This window comes from Tenrec ecaudatus, chromosome 8, assembly GCF_050624435.1.
Source record: "Tenrec ecaudatus isolate mTenEca1 chromosome 8, mTenEca1.hap1, whole genome shotgun sequence".
NCBI classification, from domain to species: domain Eukaryota; kingdom Metazoa; phylum Chordata; class Mammalia; order Afrosoricida; family Tenrecidae; genus Tenrec; species Tenrec ecaudatus.
This window is the reverse complement of record NC_134537.1, coordinates 88,828,519-88,851,085: the sequence shown is the minus strand read 5'-3', so window position 1 is coordinate 88,851,085 and position 22,567 is coordinate 88,828,519. Positions and strand designations below refer to the sequence as shown.

Below are 22,567 nucleotides of genomic sequence, written 5' to 3'. Positions count from 1 at the left end.
CCGAGACTGGAACACTCTAGGGGAGTAGAAAGCCTCGCTTATCCACCTCGAAGCAGCTGGTGATTGGAACTGCTGACCTTGTGGTTAGCAACCCAATAGTGCCCATTACCTAGCCTGCCTTGGTAAAGCAACCAGCTTTGAGGTTGACTGCTGGAAGGAAGGGTGATGTTAAGCATGGCATTACATGCCTGTGAGAAAGGGGTATTTGGGGCACAGATCACAGATGAGGTTCAACTTTGGGGCACAAAAATCTAGTCAATCAGAAGCAAGCCTTCATTGATTCTACTCTTTCCACTCCATGAAATGCCTCTCTACTCTATGAAATGCCTTTCCTGATGAAAGGAGAAGAAATGTAACAACAAATCCTTTAGAAAAGAGAAAGCCTAAATGAAGTTCCATTTCAATGCCAGCGTCTTCCCTGGGCTGTGTCAGGACAATGGCAACTGTTCAATCTAGAACCGCTGCCTGGCAGCTTTGGCACTCTGAGCTGAAGATAACTTGGGGGTCAGTTGGGAATGGGTTGAGCCTAGCAAGCAAAGACATGCAGATCAGAGCTTCTCACCAGTTGTATCATTATTTTAATCTTAAAATTTTTTTAAAATTTGTTTTCTTTTTCTGTTGTTGTTTAGTTCACATAGTTTTGAATCCACCCAGACTGTAAGAAACAGGACAGATGGCCCACTAAAATGCTCTGAAAGGACCCTTGGTTGACCTGAGCTTGGAAGTGGAGAAGAGGCCAAGGGGAAGCCAGGCTGGAAAACTTGGCAGGTCTCTTGGTGAACTCTCCCTGGAGCTGTGACCGCCGCCCAACCACTACTACACAGAGGGAGAAGGTCAACCTCCGAGGAGACCTTGAACATGAGGCTTCCTGAAGGGGAACCCCTTCTGGGATCAGCTGCAATGTCTCCAGCTCACCCACAGAGGCAGGGTGGCCATCTTATTCAACCGTCAGGGGTTGTTTTGCTCTGGGCTTGTACATTTGTTGCTGTTTTAAAATATTCCCCCAAATCATAATTTGAATGAATTAACCAGCCAAAACTATCAGAGTGCCTATTTTATATCCAACACTAGAAACACTAGACTGATGCAGATACAACTCAAATACATCCATTTAAAGACAAAACAAAACAAACCTCTCATATTCCTTAAACCAGTTCTTGAAAACCAGGGACCATTGAGTTGACCCCGTGTGTGTCCAAGGAGAAGGATATTCTGTTAGGTTTTCCAGGACGGATTGTTCAATAGTAGGTCACCAGGCTTCTCTTCTGCAGTGTCTCTGGGTGGGCCTGAACTTGCAGCCATTTGGCTAGCAGCTGAAGACATGAACCATTTTCGTCACCCGGAGACGCCAACCAAGCACAATTTCATATAGGTACCTAACTCCCGGAGATGTGACTGCTTGTATCTTTTCACACCTGTTTCTTTTTGCTCTCAAATGCTCCCCCATCATAATTCTTGATGATTTCAGTGTCCAGAGATGACCCTTCTAGGACTCTTGGTCACATGGTTCCTTTATCTCTTCTTTCCCATGACTTTTTTCCACCCAGCCTCAGCCACTCTCTCACGCTATTAACTCAGACCTTGCCCTGACCAGCCATCGCACCCTCTCCCCAATGTCTCCATCTTCCTACCGCGTGCCTTCTAGAATCCCATCAGAAACTCAAAACCCATCGATCTCACCAGCTTTTCATCGTCTTTCAACTCCTTCGCATGACTCCTGGCCTCCGGCCCAGAGGGAGGGCTGATTTTGTATGTCAGCCAGACTCGACTAGTCTGGTTGCTGTTAGGGAGCAGGGGCGGAAGCAGATTACTTTCCATCATGTAGTCTAATACCATCTCTCCCTCCGGGCCTTTGGAGCAAAATGGGACTTTCCCTGCAGGGTGTTCTGCCTCCAGGTTATAAAGAGCTATTTTGGCAGAACTCACACTCTTCCTGTTGCCTGATTTATGGGCCCAAGCCTGAGGGATTTTGCCTAATTTATGGACTTTAGGCTTACCAGCCCTCCACAACTGGGCAAGGCAATTCCTTGAAGTAAATATCTCGATCTATGGCACTATTTATCTATTCTCACCAGTCTTCATTCTCCAGGGAGCGGTGACTGAGACACCCAGCATAGTGTCCAGGGACCAGGATTTTAACTGCCCCTTCCATGTACCCTCTGCTCCCTTGCACTTCTCATCTCGGATGGTAAAGTCCAACCCAGGTAAGCCCACCTCTCAAGCCGCCCTCCACCATGCCCACTTCTGGACTGGTGACATAGACGGGGCGGAGAAAATACAACCACACCATCTGGTGACAGGCAAACTTGAGTTTGGGTAAGAATAAAATCACTTGTTCTTGGAAAAGGCCCGCATTCACCAGAAAGTACTTGGCTGTAAAATAATTGGGCTGAGCAGGCCTGGAAGAGGAAACATAAATCCAGAGTTGCTTCTGGACTGTCCGGGTAGCAGAATGAACAAAGATGTGGAATTACGTAGCTGTGTCTGATGTTTTCATAAATAACATGAGACATGCTGTGTTTGCTGCCTTTCTCCCCGCTGCTAAGTAACCCAGAGTCAGGGATGAGTTGATTAGGGTGTGGCCTCTTCATCTTGTTACAGCCACCGGAAATGTATGCCTGGCGGAAGACACGTTTGAGATGGCATTTCCTTCCTCTTATAATTTGTACAAGGAGCCCTGGCAGTGTCACGAGGTAAGCGTTGTGCTATTAATCACACAGTGAGGGGTTCAAACCCATCGGCTGCTCTGTGGAAGAAGAATGAGGCCATCTACTCCCGCACAGATTTGCAGTCTCAGGAAACCTGGAGCCATTTAACCCTTTCCTGTAGGGTCATTATGCGTCATCAATGACTTGATGGTAGTACGTTTGCTATTGTTTTCTTTAATAACTTCTAAAACAACAGAAAGAGGGTTGAAAGGAGCCACCAGAGCCATCTACTTCTCTGTCCCCCAAACCTAGGATTCACAAACGCTTACTGGGTTTCCAAAGGCTAAAATATTCCAGGCTCTTGTCTAGATGTACAAACTAGTCTATCGAGAGCCTTGGTGGTGTAGTGGTTACCAATTGGGCCGCTAACCATAAGGTGAGCAGTTGGAAACTACCAGCTGCTCTGTGGGAGAAAGATGAGGCTTTCTACTCCCATAAAGAGTTACGGTCTTGGAAACCCGCAGGGGGGCATCTACTCTGTATTTCAGGGTTGCTATGAGTCAGCATTGACTCAATGGCAGAGAGTTTGGTTTTGGTTATCATAGGTTGAGGTTTCAGATATCTATTTTCTGAGCCACCAGGCAATTCTAAAGCAGTCTGCATGGCATTACACCAATTTGTTCAGGACATGGGAGTTTGGAACTGCTGCGCTACCTGATGCCTCTGCCAGGAGAAGGGGCTGCCTTTGCTGCACCAAGGGATGGAGGACTCTTAGCACTCTCAATTTTTTTTTAAAATCATGCCTTCTACACACATCTACTGTCCTGCTAAGAAGCACAAGCTGTCAGAATTTCAAGAAGTCTTAAGAGTCCAATTTCCAGATGGGTAGATTGAGGTCAAAGAGAATAAGCACTCCATTAAAATCATACAGTTCATTAGGTCAGCACCAGGACTGAGCTCGAGGCCCTGGGCTCCAAGAACCTTTGCTTGTTCAAAGCTCTTCCAAACCAAACCCAAACCCAGTGCCATCAAGGTAACGCCAATCATAACAACCCTGGGGGACAGAGTGGAATCGCCCTCTGTGGTTTTCTGAGACGGCACTTTTACAGGAGCAGAAAGCCTCATCTTTCTCTGAGCTACTGGTGGATTCAAACCCCTGACCTTGTGGTGGTTAGCAGCTCGTTGCATACACCAGAGCGCCTTCAAAGCCCTTACCAAAAAAAAAGAAGGAAAGAATAAGACCGCAAGAGGAAAAGTCAAATCAGGTCCTGCTACGCTTAGCTCCGTGAACTTGACTTGGGCAGAAAGGTGGGTAGATGCAGGGACGCTAGCATTTGGGGGAGACTGTGAGAAAGAGCAAAGGCACTTCTGCTGTCAGGGACCCATTCGAGAAAGATAGACTCTCCCTGGGTCGATGAAGCCCCCACATAGGTCATATGGCCAGAGAGATGAGACTAGCTGATTTCAGCTCTCAACCCAGAGTGACCGACCACCCTGTCCAGGTTTGCCTGGACTGAGGGATTTCCCAGGATGCTAAATTCACCGAAGTCCCGGGCAGTCGCTATGCTCTTGTTACTTCCCATCTTTCTTTCCTACTAGCACCACCCTCCCCCCAACCCCCACTCACACCCATTTCTGCAGCACAACCCACACAATCCTAGAAACCGGCCCCGGATGGTTGGACGATGCTCGCGAACTCATCCTTGCTAGCAGTTGCAGCGTCCTCGCTAACGCGTCAATCTCATGTAAGCCCGTTCCCCTTTCCCACGCCCGAGCTTTACCTTCCCCCTTGCCGTAGGAGGAGCTGGCAGCCCAGGACTTGGCCTCCACGTATCCCAGCTCCCGGCAGACCACGTGGGCGGCGTGGATGGAGAAGTCATCGTCGCACACGGTGCCCCACTCGCCCTTGTAGTACACCTCCACCCGCCCCTCACTGTGCTTCCGTTTCTGCCCGGCCAGGCGCAGCTGGATCTTGACCACGTCGGAGGGCACCTGCGGCACGTGGTACTCGGGGGCGGGTTGCTGGAAGTATTCGGGGTAGTAGGGCCAGCTCTCGTACTGGGCCAGGCTCGGGGCGGGGAGCAGGGCGAGCACCGCCACACAGCAGCTGAGGCAGAAGCCTAGAAGTGGCGCCATCTCCATCCTCTGGCTGGCCTGGTTGGTGGAAGGGCTGCGCCAGGCAGTTCAGAGCAGCAGGCAGGGCACAGGGCACCTGGGATGCAGCGGCTGTTTCCTGGGAAAGAGGAAAGCTACGTTAGAATAGGGGGTGGTGTTGGCTTACGTGGATTTCCACAGCATACCGTGACTTCATCCTCCCCTGTTTCTCAGGGGTCTTCCTGTTCTTGACTCCCACCTACCCTCTTCTCCAACGGCTCTCCTCTCTGGCTTGTGGTCAGACAGGTCTAGGGAAACCCAACCGTTTTAGTCCACACCCACCTGCACAAAGCTCCCAGACGCCTTTTCTCTAGGCTTCCTGGCAGAAACACAGTCGGCACGCAAACTGAGTCTGAAGAGAGTTTAGAAGTACGTATACCGTTTGCAGAGACGTGGGCATTGCTCAGAGAAACTACCTGAGGACAGCCTAACACCTCGGGGCTGGTGAACACGGGGAGCTGCCCCAATCCAGCCTTGAAGCACCCGAGAAAGGGGCTGCACAGAGAAGGTCCACCTGTTAGCAGGGCGTCAATCCACAGCTACCCAGCGGGAAAGAAGCAGGGGGACTGGAGTGCTCATTTCCCTCCCTCTTCTTCTCGTCTTATTCTGTGCCTCCTAAAGTAACTGGAAGGCAAGGGCAAAGGGCTGCCACCAGGGGAGGGTGGAGAGGGTGGGCGCTGATCTGAAGGGGCACAAAGAAGGTTCTAGCACCCTCTCCCACCTGGTTGCATCTCCTCATTCTTCAAAACCAAGCCGAACTCACTGCCCTTGAGTCAATTTGACTCACAGAGACGCAGTAGGGCGGAAGAGAACTGCCCCCATGGATGTCCAAGACGGCATGTCTTCATGGGAGTAGAAAGGTGAACTTTGCTGACTGTGGCTCAGCCCACCTTGTAATCGACCAGGTCACCAGGGCTCCTCATTCTCCAAGATCCACGCAATCCCCACCTCTCTCATGCAACATGCCTACCAAACTCGCTCATTCCCATCGAGCCACATTCTGACTTATGGCGACCCAATAGCGCAGGATAAAACTGTCCCTGTACGTTTCTGAGATTGTAACTCTTTACCGGAGTAGAAAACTTCATGTTTGGCGGAGAGACTGGTAATTTCGAACTACCAACCTGTGGTTAGCAGTGTAACCCACACAGCCCAACACTTAGCTTCTGCACCACCAGGGCACCTTCCCTACTGAAGTGGCCTCCGAAATCCCCTGCTTCCATTGTGGGTCGACTAATCAGACATTCTCTTGACCCGACCCAGACACTTCCATTTTCCTAACTAAGTTACAAATGTTTTAAAAGCAAAACTTGCATCTTACCCCTCCATCAGCAATGTTACAGGCTCCAGACAATGCTCATTGACTGAGAAGGTGAGCTGGTCCAGGGACGGAGCCACTAGGGAAGGGTGGGGTCTGGAAGCTCCACACTGAAGCCACTGTGAGTTCTTTGGCTACTTCTGTGTCAAGTGTCCTTAATCCTTGCGGACATAAATTGACTTGGATTACACGGCCCCTTCAAGGTGCCGAGAGGAATGGTCCGAGGCTCTGAGTCTCTCTCTCTGCGCATACGCCTGCACCTACATGTGGCCCTTCAGACATGGCAGCAGCCTGTTGCCCATGCACACGCCGGATCTCATTATACCTTAACTCTGGATCGCAGGACAGACAGATGCAGCCACTGTCCAAGATGAGCCCTCTTAGACAGGGCTAATCTCTAACAACTGGACGGTGGTTTCTGTAAACACCTGCTTCAGAGAGCCGTCCTGGCGCACATGCTCACCTTTGGAGAAGCCAAGGATGCTCAGAGGAGGAGTCTGCTCCTGTTCATAGTCTGTCCCTGAAGAGTACAGGGTGCTGAGATCAGGGCAGGGCCCAAGCCGTCTGCCATGAGGCAGAGCGGAGGGGTGAAGAGCAGACAGGGAGCAGACCATCTGAGCCGGAGTCCACATTCTGACATTGGCGGCTCTTGCACCTGGAGCTAACCACTTATCTGGGCTTCTGTTCCTCATCTGTGAAATGGGGATAATAATCATATCCAGGGTCCTGGATTGCTATGAAGGTGAATGGAATGGTGCATAATAAGGACTGTAGAGGTTTTTGCTAAATAAATAATTGAAATCCCCAAGGATGTGCTCACTATACCCATGCGGTGCCTACTTCTAAGAATCCCAGAATGAGGTCACATAAACCAAAAAACCAAACCCAATGCCATCGAGTCCATGCCGACAACGCATAGTGGCCCCATCCAGCAGGGGAGGCCTGCCCCTGTGGGTGTCTGAGACGGTCACGCTCTATGGGAGCAGAAAGCCTCCTCTCTCTCCAGCAGAAGGGCTGGTGTCTTCGAACTGCTGCCTTTGCAGTTACTGGGCCAACTCGTTTGGGTACCTTGGTCCTTTAATGATTCAGAGGAACAGAAAGACTGCCTCACAGGACTGCAGGCTTGAGTCATGCGATAGGAAGTAGATTTGGGGTCTGGTGTCCCAGAGAGCAAAGTCAGAACGAGTCGGAGGAAGAGCAAAGAAGGGATGATGTAGGTATACTTCCAACCAGGCAAGGACGGTTCGTTTGATGGGTCCTCGTCCTCAGTTCAAGGCGCATGCTCATCCAGACAGAACTGTACCCCTTTCTTACAGCCAGGGCTGTCCAGAGATGCCACATGAAGGCAAGGAGGCTCCCCACAGAGAAAGGAAGTTCCATATCTCTTGGGATGTCTGAGTAGCACCCACAGAGCACAGGGTGGATGCTGTGGCAGGGACCAAAGTGCTGGGTGGGAAGTCAGAACCAGGACCTTTGGAAGGCTCTCTGATTTCACAGTGGCCCCAGCAAGGACTGAGTGTCTGCGGCTCAGAAGTGATGGTAGAAAGCTCAGGGGCCTCCCACAAGAGTCTCCTTTAGACCACAAGCCTGACAAGCTATTACCAGCTCTTAGGAGAAACCCCCATGGTCTCCTCTGCCCTGGCCACCACTTCCTTCTCATCGAAGCCTATTGTAGCCCCGGATTTCCCTGTGCCACACAATTACCTTGAAAAGATAGATAGTGTGAGTCTTTACAAGGGATCTGATCAAGTGCCCAAGAGGATTCGGACTTTCCCAAAGTAACACAGCCAACTGAGGCAAAGGCAGAACCAGCCACTCCAAGGCCACAGAAACGCCAGAGAGCCACTGTCTTACATAAACAGCATCCACATTCATGGGTTACACAACCTTTACAATTGGGCACAGGCCTCCATTTGTAGCTTGAATTCCAACTATACTTTCTTCCTACCCCTCACCCCAGTCCTTCACATGTCACTCATCCAATTAATTAGACGGCCGAGTCGCCCCTGAGATCAATGTGTCTCCATGCCTCCCCTGTCAGCCCCTCCAAATAGTCACAATCCGACCCCCCTTTCAGCGCTATCTTCCCAGGTCTCCTCATCAGAATGGCTGGCTCTTCCTCTTCCCTCTAGGGTAGTACTTTGCCTGGCTTTTCACACTGCTGAAGGAGTGGCATTACCCTGCTCGCTAGGATGTCTGGCTCTACCACTAGCTCTTAGCCTGCCAGGGGCAAAGACTGACTCTTTATCATCTCCAGACAACAATAAGTCTGCTTCTGGTTAAGGCACCTTAGCTTGTGCTAGGCAAACCCTTCTGCCCCGAGGAACTAGCAAGGCAGATAAAGTACTAAAAGCGAGATTCGAAGATAGTGAAGCATGAGCGAGGCCGCAAGGACTCCAGCCAAGAATGCAGAGTGCCGTGAGCTGTCTCTGACGTTTGTTGCTGCTTTTCCTTTATGGCACTGGCTCATTCCAAGGCCTTGGTCAAGAGGCCGAGAAGCAAGACAAGCTCCAGGCGGCCACCTGGGACCAAGGAAACAAACCTTTGAGTTCAGAGTCTGCCAAGGAGGCGGGGTCCTGTTTAACAGCCCTGCGCTTCCCAGCAGGATCTTTGAAGGGTTCCATTCGGGACTTTACGGACTTTACTGCAGAGTTGAGTGCTACAGATGAGACGGAATTAATGGCACATAATTGGAATAGCAATGAGGAGCAGGAAAAGAATGTGCAGAAGAAATACCTAAAGAGAGCACGGCCCACAATTGGGGAAAGAGATCACGTCCAAGAAATATTGTTTACTAAGAAAGCAACACTTGCGAACATGCAAACCCAGCTGTGGAAAACCCAAGACAGAGAAAAATCTTAAAAGCAGCAAGACTATAAAAGCCACATTATCTTCAAGAAACAGCAATGAGGCTCTCCCTGGCCTCGCAGCAACATTTAGAAACAAGAAGGTAAGGGAAGGCCATTTCCAAGTATGAAGCAAAAAACATGTCAACGTCTAATTCTATATCCACAAAAGTGAATGGAGGCGAAGTCAGGTCACTTTAAGACAGACATGCATCACCAGAAGATTTATAAGAACCAGGTACTAAAGAGCTCTTTGGGTGTAAGGAAACCAATTCCAGATGAAAGTAGGGAAGTGTAAGAGAAATGAGGATTACGAAAGGGAGAAGGCATATGTATCTAAATGAAGAGCATCAGTATAAAGCAATACTTACTGGTGTGGCACTGAAAAGATACGCATGATTAAAACAACATTTCAACCCGAACACAAACGGATCAAATCAGCAGTTCTCAATCTGTGGGTCGTGACCCCTCTGGGGGTCGAACAACCCTTTCCCAAAGGTCGCCTGATTCAGGACAGTGATGAAGTATCAATGAAAATAATTTTATGGTTGGGGGTCACCACAACGTGAGGAACTGTATTAAAGGGTTGTGGCATTAGGAAGGTTGAGAGCCACTGGATTAAATGAAGTTAAAGTGCTTTTAAGTTTCTTGCCTTGACAATAACATAGTAGTAGTACTGTGTTCTATCGGACTTCAGGAACTCTAATGATGTGTGTTGTAGCTTTCATGGTAAGCACTACTGACCAGTTACCATGGAGGCCATTCTGTGGGGCTCGTGTGTGTGTGTGTGTGTGTGTGTGTGTGTGTGTGTGTGTGTCAGACTAGAGCTGCAATACGTAGGGTGGTCCATTACGTAGGGCTGGTTGGTTGCAAGGACTTTCTTCCAGTAATCACCATGAGAATTAAATACCAAACCAGAAGTAACAAAGCAAGGCTAAGTGGTAAATCAAGGGGGGAGGGAAGATTATATCATGATAAAAAGTCAATCACTCCAAAATTAAAGCAATAGGGCAGATCAAAAGGAACATAGATCTGATGTCAAAATAGCAGAAAGACAACCAATTCGAATGCAAACGCAGTAGCCATTGTCTTTAGGCGCCATTGCCATAGCAACCCCATGCACGACAGAAGGAAACACCCCCGGCCTGCGCCATCCTCACAGGGGTTCCGACTTTGAGGCCACTGGGGCAGCCACGGTCAGTCCATCTTACGGAGGCTCTGCTCGTTTTCGCTGCCCCTCTACTTTACTAGGCATGATACCCTGCTCCAGGGTCTGGTCGCTCCTGCCAACGTGAATACTCTAATTAAAAGACATCGATAGATAGACTGAATTGGTTTTTTATCCCAAAGCCAACTTTATAATTTCTACAAAAGATAGACATGGTCGAGTGCTTAACCATTGCGCCGCGAGGGCCCCTTTGCCGATGAAGACGAGCGGAGACAGTCTACAAAGCCCTTTGCGGCAGTTTCTGCCGGAGTCTAAATCAGCTCGTGGCACCGAATAACAAACAGCCCTGCCTCAGCCTCCAGAAATGAACAAGATCGGTGCTTCTCTACCGGCCCTGCAGGGTACCAGAGCGCGAACAAACGTGAAGCTCTTTTACAAAGAGCTCCTCCGCGGACAGGCCCTGTCCTCCGAGCTCCGCATCTGCCAATTCCCTTGAAGGTGTGGGGGGGCCAGAATGAAATGGAAACGGCACTGGGTCCCGCACATCCTCATTTAATGAGGTGGTCACCGTGATGGTGCCGAGAAGGACAGTGTGGCCCGGAGAGTTGGGCTTAGTTGCCGAAGGCACCCATGGTGGCGGTCAATGACAAGCCAAGATCCACCCGCAGGCCAGGGACAGGCTGACCTGGGCTGTGTGTTTCACAGACAGGCATACCGTCCCCCACAGCCCTTCTGTGGCCCAGTTATGAAAAGCCTGTTGCTTTGTCCGGAGCCTGGGCCCTCTTCTCCCTGGCCCGCCCCTCTCCAGGATTTGGAGGCGTCTTCTGACTCCAGACGCTCTAATCCTGTCTCAGAGAGAAATTGGGAGTGGGTGGAGGGATGATAAAAGTGAAGGGTGGCCTTGTGGGTTTGAAAAAGACATCTTAAATCTCTGGGTTTGCATAACCCTGACGGCTCCACCCATCTCCTGGGCTTCGTCAACGTGTGGGACTGTCGGGGTTTGACTCTTAAGTCTTCCCTTGGAAAGTATTCCTGGCTTCAGTGCTTTGGTGGGGCTTCCCTTGGACGCCCTTCCCGGGGGGATTGATTGTAGCAACAGCACACCCAGCCGCTTCTCGCTCCTTTCACACAAAACTTGTATGGGCTTGTGTTGTTCTACCCTCCCCCACCCCACCACCCCTTCCTGTAACGGCTTTACAAACTTGTTATGAAAGTTTAGAAACGACCTGGAGGACATATGGAGGTCATCATTATTAACATTGTGGTGTGTCCCCTGCCATCGTCTGTACATATTTCTTCTTTAAAAAATTGGAATAAATGACTACATAAAACTCACACCCACTACCATCGAGTCAATTCTGACTACCACAACCCTGAAGCACAGAGTAGAACTGCTCCTTAGGATTTCCGAGATGTCAGTCTTTACAGCAGCGGTTCTCAACCTTCCTAATGCCACGACCCTGTCATAGTTCCTCATGTGGTGGTGGCCCCCAGCCATAACATGATTTTCATCGCTACTTCATCACTGTCATTTTGCTACTGGTATGAATCATCATGTAAGTATCTGATATGCAGGATGTATTAGGCGACCCAAAGGGGTCGCGACCCACAGGTTGAGAACCGCTGTTTTACCGGAACAGGTAGTGGCAACTTTCTCCTGGGGAGCTGCTGATAAATTTGAGCCACTAGGCTCTAGGTGAGCAGCCAATGCTTAGAGCTCAATGCAGTCAATGTGAGAAATAGTATCTCACTGTGATGTACACTGTTGAGAAACACACATAGGAAAACATACAGCAACCATCATGCCTCATTGAGTATTTCTTATAAGATTTTATTATAGTGTTCAATCCTATGAATACATCTTTAGATGTTGTTTTTTTTAATCTCCTAAAGTTTTACTGCTACAAACATTGATACAAGAACCTCATGCAACTACAAATTAATGCAATCTTGGGATGAATTCCCAAAAGTGGAAGTGCTGGGTCGAAGGGTAGGCAAAAGGTCAACACTTTTGCAAGATATTTTAACCGTCTTCCTCAATGGCCACGCGATTCACACTCTGCCAACATGATGTGACCTCCCTTCAAAGCTCTAGGACTCGGCCTGTGACCATGCTTTCAAAGTTTTCTCAACTTGACAGGCAGGTGATGGCATTTTGTTTTCATGTGCATTTCTTTGGTTACTAGTCGTTGGTTGGTGCAGCTAGGGCACTCAGCTGATAGCCAAACGCTGGCAGTACGAGACCACGCAGAGGTGCATCATTAGACAGGCCTGGCCATCGACTTCCAAAGAATCAGCCCGAGAGCCCTGTGAAGCACAGTTCTACTCTGGACTGGAGAGAAGCCGGCATTGGTCTTTTGCTATTAGGAAGTTCAACGCCACCTCCCACCCGCATTTCTACAGGTCATCTGCATGCCTTTTCTTTAGTGATTAATTTTGCAGGTCTACTACCTCAATTTCTACTGAGGACCCACGACTCGTAAGACTGGACCTGGGAGATGCAGAAGAAGGCACGGTCTCAACGCATTAGAGCCGATTTCCTAAGAAATGTGCCCACTTGCAGGAGAAAGCTGAGACTGTCTACTTCGTGAAGAAGTGAAGTCGTGGAAGCCCACAGGGGCAGTCCTGTAAAGTCACTGTGAGTAGAATTGATTCAATGGCAGGGAGTTTTGAGTGTGAGCTTGGACTGTGCTTGCCCACCTGCCCTCAAGGAAATGAGGCCCCAGTACTTTGATGCCCAAAAGGGACTATCTGACCTGCAAGGGCGCTGCTGAGAGGAAAGGAGGGAGCACGCTGGGAGTGCTTGCTAACCTAAATACAACAGAACACGCTACCTGAGCCCAGCTCAAGCTGTAGACTGTATAAGAGAAGGCAGAAGTAGCCAGAGTGGGCTTCCAAAAGGAGGTGGGGCTTGAAGAATGGCCATTCCCAGTGGGTCTGTCCATGGAGCCCTGGTGGGGTAGTGGTTAAGCATGGGGCTGCGTTCCGTATGGTCGGCAGTACAAAGCCCAAAGCAGCTCTTCCAAAGACTGGGCTTTCAACTTGGGGAAATAGTTACCGTCTCAAACACCCACAGGAGGTTGCTATGAGTCAGCATTGACTCGATGGCAGTGAGTGGGTGGGTCTGTCCATTCCCTCTGTGAGACCATTTCCCTCCGGAAAAGAGAAGGGAAGGTTGTAGGGTCATTTAAGAGGACCCTGTTTTCAGCGTCTATATTAGAAGGTGCTGAATTGAATGGCAATGCCTTTTGCCTTTTCTGGTCACTTTATTAGGCCCGGATTTTGTTGTTAGCTGCCATCGAGATGGCTCTGACTCAGTGACCTTGCACACAAGAGAAAAGAACACTCTCCAGTCCTGTGTCACCTTCACACAACTTGGTGGGAGTTTGAGAACTGGATGCTGCGGTCTACAAGTCAGGAGCCCTCGTAGAGCAGTGGTGATGTGCTGGGCTGCTAACTACAAGGTCAGCAGTTCGAAACCACCAGCTGCTCTGTGGGAGAAAGGCTTTCTACTCCCATAAAGAGTTACAATCTCAGAAACTCACAGGTTTTTGGATGGCTCAACCCAAATTACTGTGCGTTCTCCCTCTACCCTTCTTGGCCTTGGGGTTGATCGAAGGCTCATGTCTTCACACAAGCTCTATCAGTTCTCCTTCAGAGAGTTTGTTGCTGTTTCACACGGTGAATCTGACATCTGTCTAATACCACCATCGTTGGGAGAGTTTTGAAAGAGAGCATTCACCACGACAAACCTCCAAGGGTATTTTTGGACATTAGTAGACCAAGAGGAGGCCAGGCCAGGGAGGTTACATCACCACATATCGTGGAAAGCCTGAGAAATGGGTCAGCAGCAGAATGGAGGAAATGTGCACCCCAAAGTTTCTGCCCCTCAGTTCAGACATCCTGGGCCAGGCTCAAGTTTCCCCACCCTCTCCAGGCACGCAGAGTATAAGTCTCACCAAACACACCTTGAAAAGCATTCTGTTCAAACCTCTGAATGAAATCTAGGAACGAGAGGAGCAGATGGTCTTAATTAGCCACACAGCCTAGATCAAGAGTGGGTCATAACCATAGGGCTGAAGGCAAGATGCCCAAGGACTGTAGTGAGTGAATAATACTAACAGAAGCCGCCAGTGAGTGCCAGAGGAGAGTTGGCTGTGACTGACTTATCAGAGAGTGGTAAATTATCTCCACCTGTACTTTCCGACTGGGTGTTTGGCTCAACTGTGAGGACATTCTTACATTCCGTTTAGTCTAGTCAATGAGGGAACATAGATGATACTGTATACACTTTGCTGAAAAGAGGGCACTGTACTTTGTGGGAAACCCTTAGAGAGACAGGGGAAAGATTCCTTCATAGTCCATGGAGAAGCACCAGCCATTCGTGACAATCACTAGCCACTACCAGCTTCCCTCCTTCCGGCTCCTGGGGACTGGCCATGGACCATGAGACCCTTAGCCAGCTGCCCAGGCTTCCTCCACAAAGAGTGGGCTGGTCACGATGCCACCTCTCTGTTGATGATGAGCAGCTTGGAGCAGTGGCTCAGAGTCACCCCAAACTGAGTTCTGATCCTGTTTCTGACATTTAGCAGCTCTGTGCCCACAAGGCACACTGAGATTCTCTAAGCCTCAGTATTTCCTCTGTAAAATAGGAGTGCGTACTTTAAAGCCACCCTTTTAAAGAAAACAAGGTACACTTTGGGATATTGTAAAAAAAATCAGAGATTGTCTGAAGTTCTTGACCCCTAGGAGGTGATCAAACTGTGCATTCTCCAACAGGCCCCATCTGCTAGATTTGGGTCAGGCTATTCAAGGGTGCAAACTGTTCACTCACTCTGCTGCTAATGGGTCCACCCAGAAGTGCCTTGGGAAAGAGGTCTGGTGATCTACCAACATTACCAAACCAAACAGCTATTGGAGCTCCTGTGGAGAACAGTTCAACCCAACACACACAGAGCTGCTGGCCATCGGGTGGATTCGGATGCACATCCGTTTAATAAAATTGTTTAATTTTATTCAATACCGACCATGAGTCCAACAATGCTAACCTGCATGATTCAGTCAGGTGCATTTAACTTTGACCTTTGGATTTCCCCAAATACCATCAGGGGAACTAGGGATTCTGAAAGTCAAAATGTACATTTGCTCCAAAGACTACACATATATTTTTAAATGCCTGTGTAAACCAGCCCTATTAGTATGTTATTCTTTGGGTCCCAGTTATCATAGCTTGGAGGGCAGGTTCTTCTGAATGTGTCCTGTGTCCAGGAATAGTTCCTTTACCTGATCGCAGATGACTAGACCTGTCCCCCTTGGACATTATTCCAGAAAACTTCACGGACCTTCCTCACAGTGGGCTGGTGAGGATGCTGTCTGAGGGGCTGGGTCAAGGCTGGTTTACTTCACAGACTTTTGGAGAAGAGCCTAGCACTTTAAATGAAAATGTCTCTTCCAGTGTACTCCATAAACTGGGTATGTGGCCCCACGCTGTGCTGCGTCTAATAGGAGGGAGGTTCTATGCAGTCTGTAAATAAGACTTTTAAGCCAGGCGAAGTCAACCCGGCTTGACTCAATAGCCACCTGCTGGGAGTTGTGGATCAAGGTGGAGTTGAAAGGGGAGGAAGAAGATACAAACCCTGTGTGGTAGTTACCTGATCTGGTGTGCAAAGGGTGAATTCTAGCCTGTCCATCAGGTCGCAGCTTGTTAACCTCATTTGGAGGCACCTCAGAGATAAATAGCTCACTGGAGGCCAGATACACACAGACTCTCTGCTTCCTCTTCTTGCTGACAAGACACGTGGAGTTATGGTAGAGCCCTGAAGCTGGAGGAGCCATATGGAGACCCACACCAGGGCTGAGGTGCTTATACTGCCACTGGATCCACAAGACTTTCCATCCACCGGCCTGTGATCTTCCTGCATTCAGCATCATTGCATGTGTTTCATAAGTCTGAACAGGAATTCATAGACTGGTATTGGACATATGGGCCAATATCAGATTTATGGACTTGAACTGGACTGTGCTGGGATATTTTCTTAATATACAATTCCTCTTTTCTATAAAGCTCTTTCTTAAACACATGAGTGTCTAGGAATTTGTTTCTCTAGTCTACCTGGACCAACACACCCTGTCCTTGCTGGACCCTTGATAGACAATTCTATGGTTGCATAAACATCCAGTGGAGGATATTTTCAGAATGGAAACATTTCCTAGGGACTTTCCAAACTATTCCAGAAACGCTGCCCTATTTATGATCCTAAGAGTAGCATTGTGCTAAGAATGGACAACTATTTGAAAATCCTTCATGAAGTCCATGGTGAATTTTGACTCACCTGGGCCCCCAGAGGAAAAGGAGGAAATGTGATGCTGGAGTTTCCTTGTCCTGGGAAAGAATGTAAAAGGTCTACTCAAAAAAAACCCTCTGAGGGTCAAGATTTCTTTGGTGCCGCACAATTGTGTTCCTTCCCCTAAGAACACTCATGTTTGACTCACCCCACTGAGCACCTGGACACGGCATCGTCTGCAGCAGGAATCATCTGCCGACAGCAATTTCTGAAAGGTCACGTACCAACGACTTTTGTGTTCATTAGCCGCTGTCATTGGCCCCCAACTCACGGTAGCGCTACGCACAGGGGCGCCGGACTATTGGAATCTGTAGGGCTGTCGTGGTTTGATTTTTAGATCATTCTGTCTTCTCAGTCCACATTAGTCTGGTAGCTCTGCTGAAACCTGGTCAGCATCCTAGCGACACGCGAGCCCCTACTTACAGCTGTGTGTAGCTGCCCTCGAGGCACACTGGCCAGGTATCAAAGCAGGTGTTCACAGGGGAGACGAAATTCTCCCGCTGTGCCGGCCTAGTCCATTCTTCAACAGCACAACGAACCTCTTACCGCTGCCAACCCATTTTGTGGCACCAAGGGAGTCTTAGTAACAAAATGCACGGCTACGGGAATAAAAACACGTTGCAAAAACGAGGTATTTAGTGGCATGCCGTGCCTTTAGTTTATCGAACGGCTCTTAGACAACCAAGTCCTCTTCTGATCCTCCTCACTGACCCTCAACATGACTAACTGGGCCAAATTGTTGCATGTCCCCGAGGAGCGTCTGCCTCATGGTGACCCGACAGGACACGCTAGAACTGCCCCACAGGCCGTGTCTAGACTAATCTTTATGGGTGTGGCTAGCCAGGCCCTTTCTCTTGTGGGATCTCTGGTGGGCTGGAATCGCTGACCTTCTGGTTGGCCGGCAAGCGCTTAGCCATTGCTCCACCAGGACTCCCACCTGGGACACAGGACCTGACTAAGCAGGTCTTCCCAGACCCCTACATTTGTGTGACTGGCCTCACTGCGTCCACCGCCACCACTCGGAGGTGAGCACGTCTCATCCCTCAGCACTTACCCTGCATCTGGTGTCCTGGAGCGTCCAGTGACACCCCTGCCTGTCCCCCACAGGAAGCACCACACACACAGCTGTGCGACTCTCCAACCAGGACCCGTGGCCCCGGGTGCACAAGAGCACCTTTTTAGCGCTGTTTGATGGAGGAAGGTCGAGTTCAGCGGCATTCATTCACCCAGACAAAATGCTCCGCCCCATTTCTCTGCCAGATGTTGGCATACGGATCTGGGGTTAGGGGAGGTAGGGGTGCTGGGAGAGACTGTCTCCTCCTGCCTGGGATTCCTGCTGGGCCAACAGGGCCATGAATGGTCTTCATTCATGCTGTGGAATGGCTGCCTCCGCCGTAGTTCCAGAACCACTACTGGCCCCACACGGACACATTCCTGCAGGGAGGAAGACTGTCTTGCTGTCTTGGGTAAACTATGTCTGGGGGGTTGGGGGGAGAAGGAGGGAAGTGAGTAAAGGGAGAGGGCCACTTCTGAACTGCCTCTGACAAGAATGGAGACTTTGACACCAGGCTTGGCCATGACTGGTGCATTTGGCTCCTGGCCAAAGATTCCACCTCCATCCCATCTATTTCTGGGCACAGAGCAGCAATGTTCGGGCACAGTGAGATGGCGAGAAGGTAGGCATACAAAGCTCTTTTTTTTTCTTTTCATTTTTCATTCCAGCTCCTAGAAAGGGGCCTTTGTCGGCATAATTTCTTGTGACCAATTGGGGTTCCCCACAGTCCACCTCCGGCTCTGGATGGCAGCTCACTCTGACCGGGCTGTTTCCTGGAGAGGCTGAAGGTACAATTTCAACATGTTTAAGTGCCTGGGGGAGATTCTCAGACAGGGTCAGAAAATAAGAGCCCAATCTATGGAGTCCAAAAGAGGCACCTCCTGTCTCGATCTGGTATCGTGTTGGGGTATCTTTTCCAGTTGTGCTTACTAGCCTGTTCACCATTTCTCATTCCCACTAGAAAAAAAGCTCCCAGGAGGGAAAGAAACTGTCCCTGTGTCACCCTTGTTTTCCCCTGTGCCCAGAAATATGCCTAGCAGACCCATGGGTGGCCTTCAATCAACATTGGTTAGATGGATTGATTGATTGATGAATGAATGAATGAACGGAGGCAGAGAATGAGGAAGGAAAGGACTGGAGAAGGGGAAAGGAAACAAGAAACAAGTGAAGAAATGATAGCCTTAGACTTAGCAGTTTCTGCTTCCAGGTGGGAAGCTGAGACCAAGCATTTCACTGTCCATTCAAATTTCCACGACAAATTCCAAAGGAAGATAAAAATATGGAGAAACATGTCTTGCTGAGAACTAGAAAAGACATGCTACACATCTTAAAGCCTGGGGGGACACGGACAAGGGATTCTGTAAATAAAGGAGGAGAGAGCCCGTCTGGGCATGCATCGTCATACAGGGGAGGGAAAACCTGCCTGGGGAGTAAAGAGAGGGTACTGTCCCTTCGCCCCGAGCCCAGGCAGCTGCGTAAGAGGCAGGCTATGGGGCAGCCAGTGGACACTGGTTCTGGAACATGATGCGTCAGGTCAAGATGTTACATGCATGGAGAACAGAGGAGGGCTTAGGACAGGCTCCCTGGACTTCCCAATGAGGCTGGCCATGCCCATAGGAAAAGAAAGGGCATCTTAGCTAACTGAGGCTCCTCCCGCCTGGGAAGTCAACCCTGAGCTAGGCAGGGATAGAGCATGGTAGACCAGTCGCTCTGCCTGTAATGATGTGATGTTAATGTTTCCTCAGCCACAGGATGATTCCTCCTCTGTACTGGGAAGTGCCTACCCTCGCCTTTCCCCAGGGCCTTTCCCGGTCTGAGCATTGTCTAGACTTTTCCATCTGAAAAGGTGTATGGACCTTCCAGAAGGCTCTCAGCTGAAGCCACCGTCTGCTGACCCTGGCAGGAGACCATCCATAAAACCAAAGGAAAACCAAATCCGTTGCCATCAAGTTGATTCTGACTCCCAGGGATCCTGTAGGACAAAGCAGAACTGCGCCGTGAAGTTTCACATCTTGATGGGGACAGGCAGCCTCATCTTTCTCTGGAATATCAGCTAGTGGGTTTGAAGGAACAACCCTTTATTAACCGCAGGGCACTTTAACCACGACACCACCAGGATTCCCTATGTTATCCTACCCACAAAGAAGGGAAAATACCAAACTATTGCTGATGTTTGCTGGCTAAACCATTCTAGTGACAGGGGACACAAGTGTGAGGCAAACATACCCACAGGATGCAAATCATCCACCCTACCCTTCCACCCCTGACCTGACACCCCCTCACTCCCAAAAAATATTATACATGGTATGACAGCAAGGTAATGCCTAATGATTGTGTGAGCATCTCACAGTTGTCCTGGGCTCAAATCTGATCTGTGAAGATTACAATAGCTATTGTAATAGATAATAATGTCTATACTGCTTAAGGTTGTTGAGGGCCAATCAGCGAGTGGGAAGCACCCTTGGCGTGACACAAAGCCAAACCTGTCATGCCAACGAATGGTGACGTCCTTTGTGTCAGAGTAGAACTGCGCTCCGTACGATTTGTTTCAAGAGCTGGGTTTCCAGAACTCGATTTTCAGAGCCCTCTTCCGAGGCGCCTCTGGGTGAACTTAAACCTCCAAACTTTCTGTTATCAGCCAAGCACATTATCCATTCATACCACATGAAACGGTCACTTGACTCGCCGCCATCCAGTCAACGCTGAGTCATAGTGATCCCACAGAACAGGAGAGAATTGCCCCGTGAGATTCCAAGACTGGAATTCTTTCCAGAAGTAGAAAGCGCTGCCTTTCTCCCGAGGAGTGGCTGGTGGTTTCTAACTGACCCCCTTGGGTTTATACACCTTTTACAGATGCAGAAGTTGTCAGGTCAGGGCAGTGTTTCAAGTGATGTGACCTGAGCGAACAGCCCATTCTTCCAGCCCGTGCTCTTCAGAGGAGACCTAAGTCCAGAGGCCCCGCCACTCTGGCTACGTGGGAAGCAGGGTCAGGCTGCTAGGTGAATGTGTCTACAGAGCCTGTGATCTGAGATGCTGCTGCTCGTGGCATGCTGGCTCCCGTCTAGCAGCCCGGTGAGCAGGAACAGCAGGCATCAGTCACCACATCAGCAAAGCGGCTTGTCTCGGCGTACCGTGCCAGCTGTACTGAGTCACCAGTGAGCATCCTCAAGTGAATGACATCCGCAGGGTAATGGCATTTACCGAGTGACTAAGATATTCTTGCTTCTACGGAATGGAACAGACTTTTTCATCTGAACCAGCATCATTGGAGGTGATCACCAGCTTCCTCTGGGACTCCCAATATTCTTAGTGCACCTCCAGGCATGGCACGGCTCAGCTGCTGGCGACAAGCACAGGTGCACTGGCTTCAGTTGGCCACCCTGACCTCCACACTGGCCAGAAGACAGCTGTTTTCACGTTTGTGTACTTTTGTACTTGTCCCACATTCAGGACACAATACTCTAGTGAGTACCCAGTCTTGGCTTAAGCATCTATTCAAATGTGTATCTAGATAATCCTAAGAAACCCACTAAAAAATCATAAGAATTGATGAACAAGTTCAGCAAGGTTGTAGGATATAAGGTCAATATACAAAAATCAACTGTATTTCTAAACACTTTCATGAGTGATCCAGAAATGAACTTAGGGGACTTACAGTAGCATCAACCAGCATCAAATGCTCAGGAACAAATGTAACAAAAGAAGTGCAGTCTTTACACTCTGAAAACAACAAAACGTTGTTGAAATTAAAGGAGATCTAAATAAGTGGGGAGACATCCTATGGTGTGGATTAGAAGATTTAATATCACTAAGATGACAACTCTCCTCAAGTTGGGTCACAGATTGTTCATCACAATCATCAGAATGTCAGTGGACTCCCTTGTGGAAGTGGATAAGCGGACTCTAAAATTCACATAGAGTCGCATAGGACCAAGAGTAACCCAAGCAAGACAAGAGCAGGAGGGCTCATCCTTCCTGATTTCAACTCTTACTAGAAAGGTATGATCATCAAGACAGTGTGATACCAGTATAAAGACAGACCTACAGACCAATGAAGTAGAACTGAGAGTCCAGTGATAGACCCATATTCCCATAATCAATTTATTTGAACAAAGATAAAAGCCTGAGATTTTCAACAAATCGCTTGGCGACACCTAGATATGACCTCTACTTCACACCATTTATAAATTAACTCAAAATGAATCAAAGACCTAAAGAGCTAAAAATATAAAACCCTTAGACGAACATATTGGAGTAAATCTTCCTTGGTGTGAATCCTGAGATGTGGCAAGACACATTATGTATCTTAAATATGACATCAAAAATACAAGCAACAAGGCACAAAATACAAATTGGATTTTGGAATTGAAAACTTTTGCACATGACAAGTTAGTATCATGAAAAGACCACCAACCTACAGACTTGAGGAAACTATTTGCAAATTATATGAGTCTAATGTTCAGAATTAATAAGTACTCTTATTACAAAACATTAAGCAACCAATTAAATGACGAGCAAAGGATATTTTCTCCAAAGAAGATACACAAATGACCAACAAACACAAGAAAATATGTTCCGCATCATTAGTCACCAGGGAAATTCCCATCGAAATCGCAATGAGATTTCACTTTACACCGGCTAGGAAAAGAAAGACGATAGATAAATGTCAACTGTACACCAAGAGCTGTGGTCTCGCTGGACTGCAGAACGGGGCAGCCACCGTAAAGACCAACTTGGAGTTTCCGCATGAGGTCAGACAGAATGACCATCGAAGCCAGCAATTTTACTCCTAGATATGAACCCAGGATCGAAAACAGGTGCTTAAACAAAAATAGATGCACACGTGTCCACAGGAGCACTGCCCCAAAGGTGAATCCCCCCCCAAAGGGCTCGCCAGGGATGAATGGCTAGACATGGCATGTCTGTACCGTGTAACATGACGGGGCTATACAAAGGAATGAAGCACACACGCACACCGCAACATGGACTGGATCTTGAAAACACGAACTATGCTGAGTGGAAGACGTCAGACGCA

General features: G+C 48.9%; 1 protein-coding gene across 1 annotated transcript in view; it reads right to left on the bottom strand.

Moving 5' to 3' along the window:
- Positions 1 to 22,567, bottom strand: part of LOXL2 (lysyl oxidase like 2) — a 110,158-nt gene that overhangs the window by 72,900 nt on the left and 14,691 nt on the right. The window contains exon 2 of the mRNA XM_075556504.1: positions 4,430 to 4,881. Coding sequence (XP_075412619.1) covers positions 4,430 to 4,790 — 361 coding nt within the window. The 5' untranslated portion in view covers positions 4,791 to 4,881. The remainder of the gene's footprint in view (positions 1 to 4,429; positions 4,882 to 22,567) is intronic.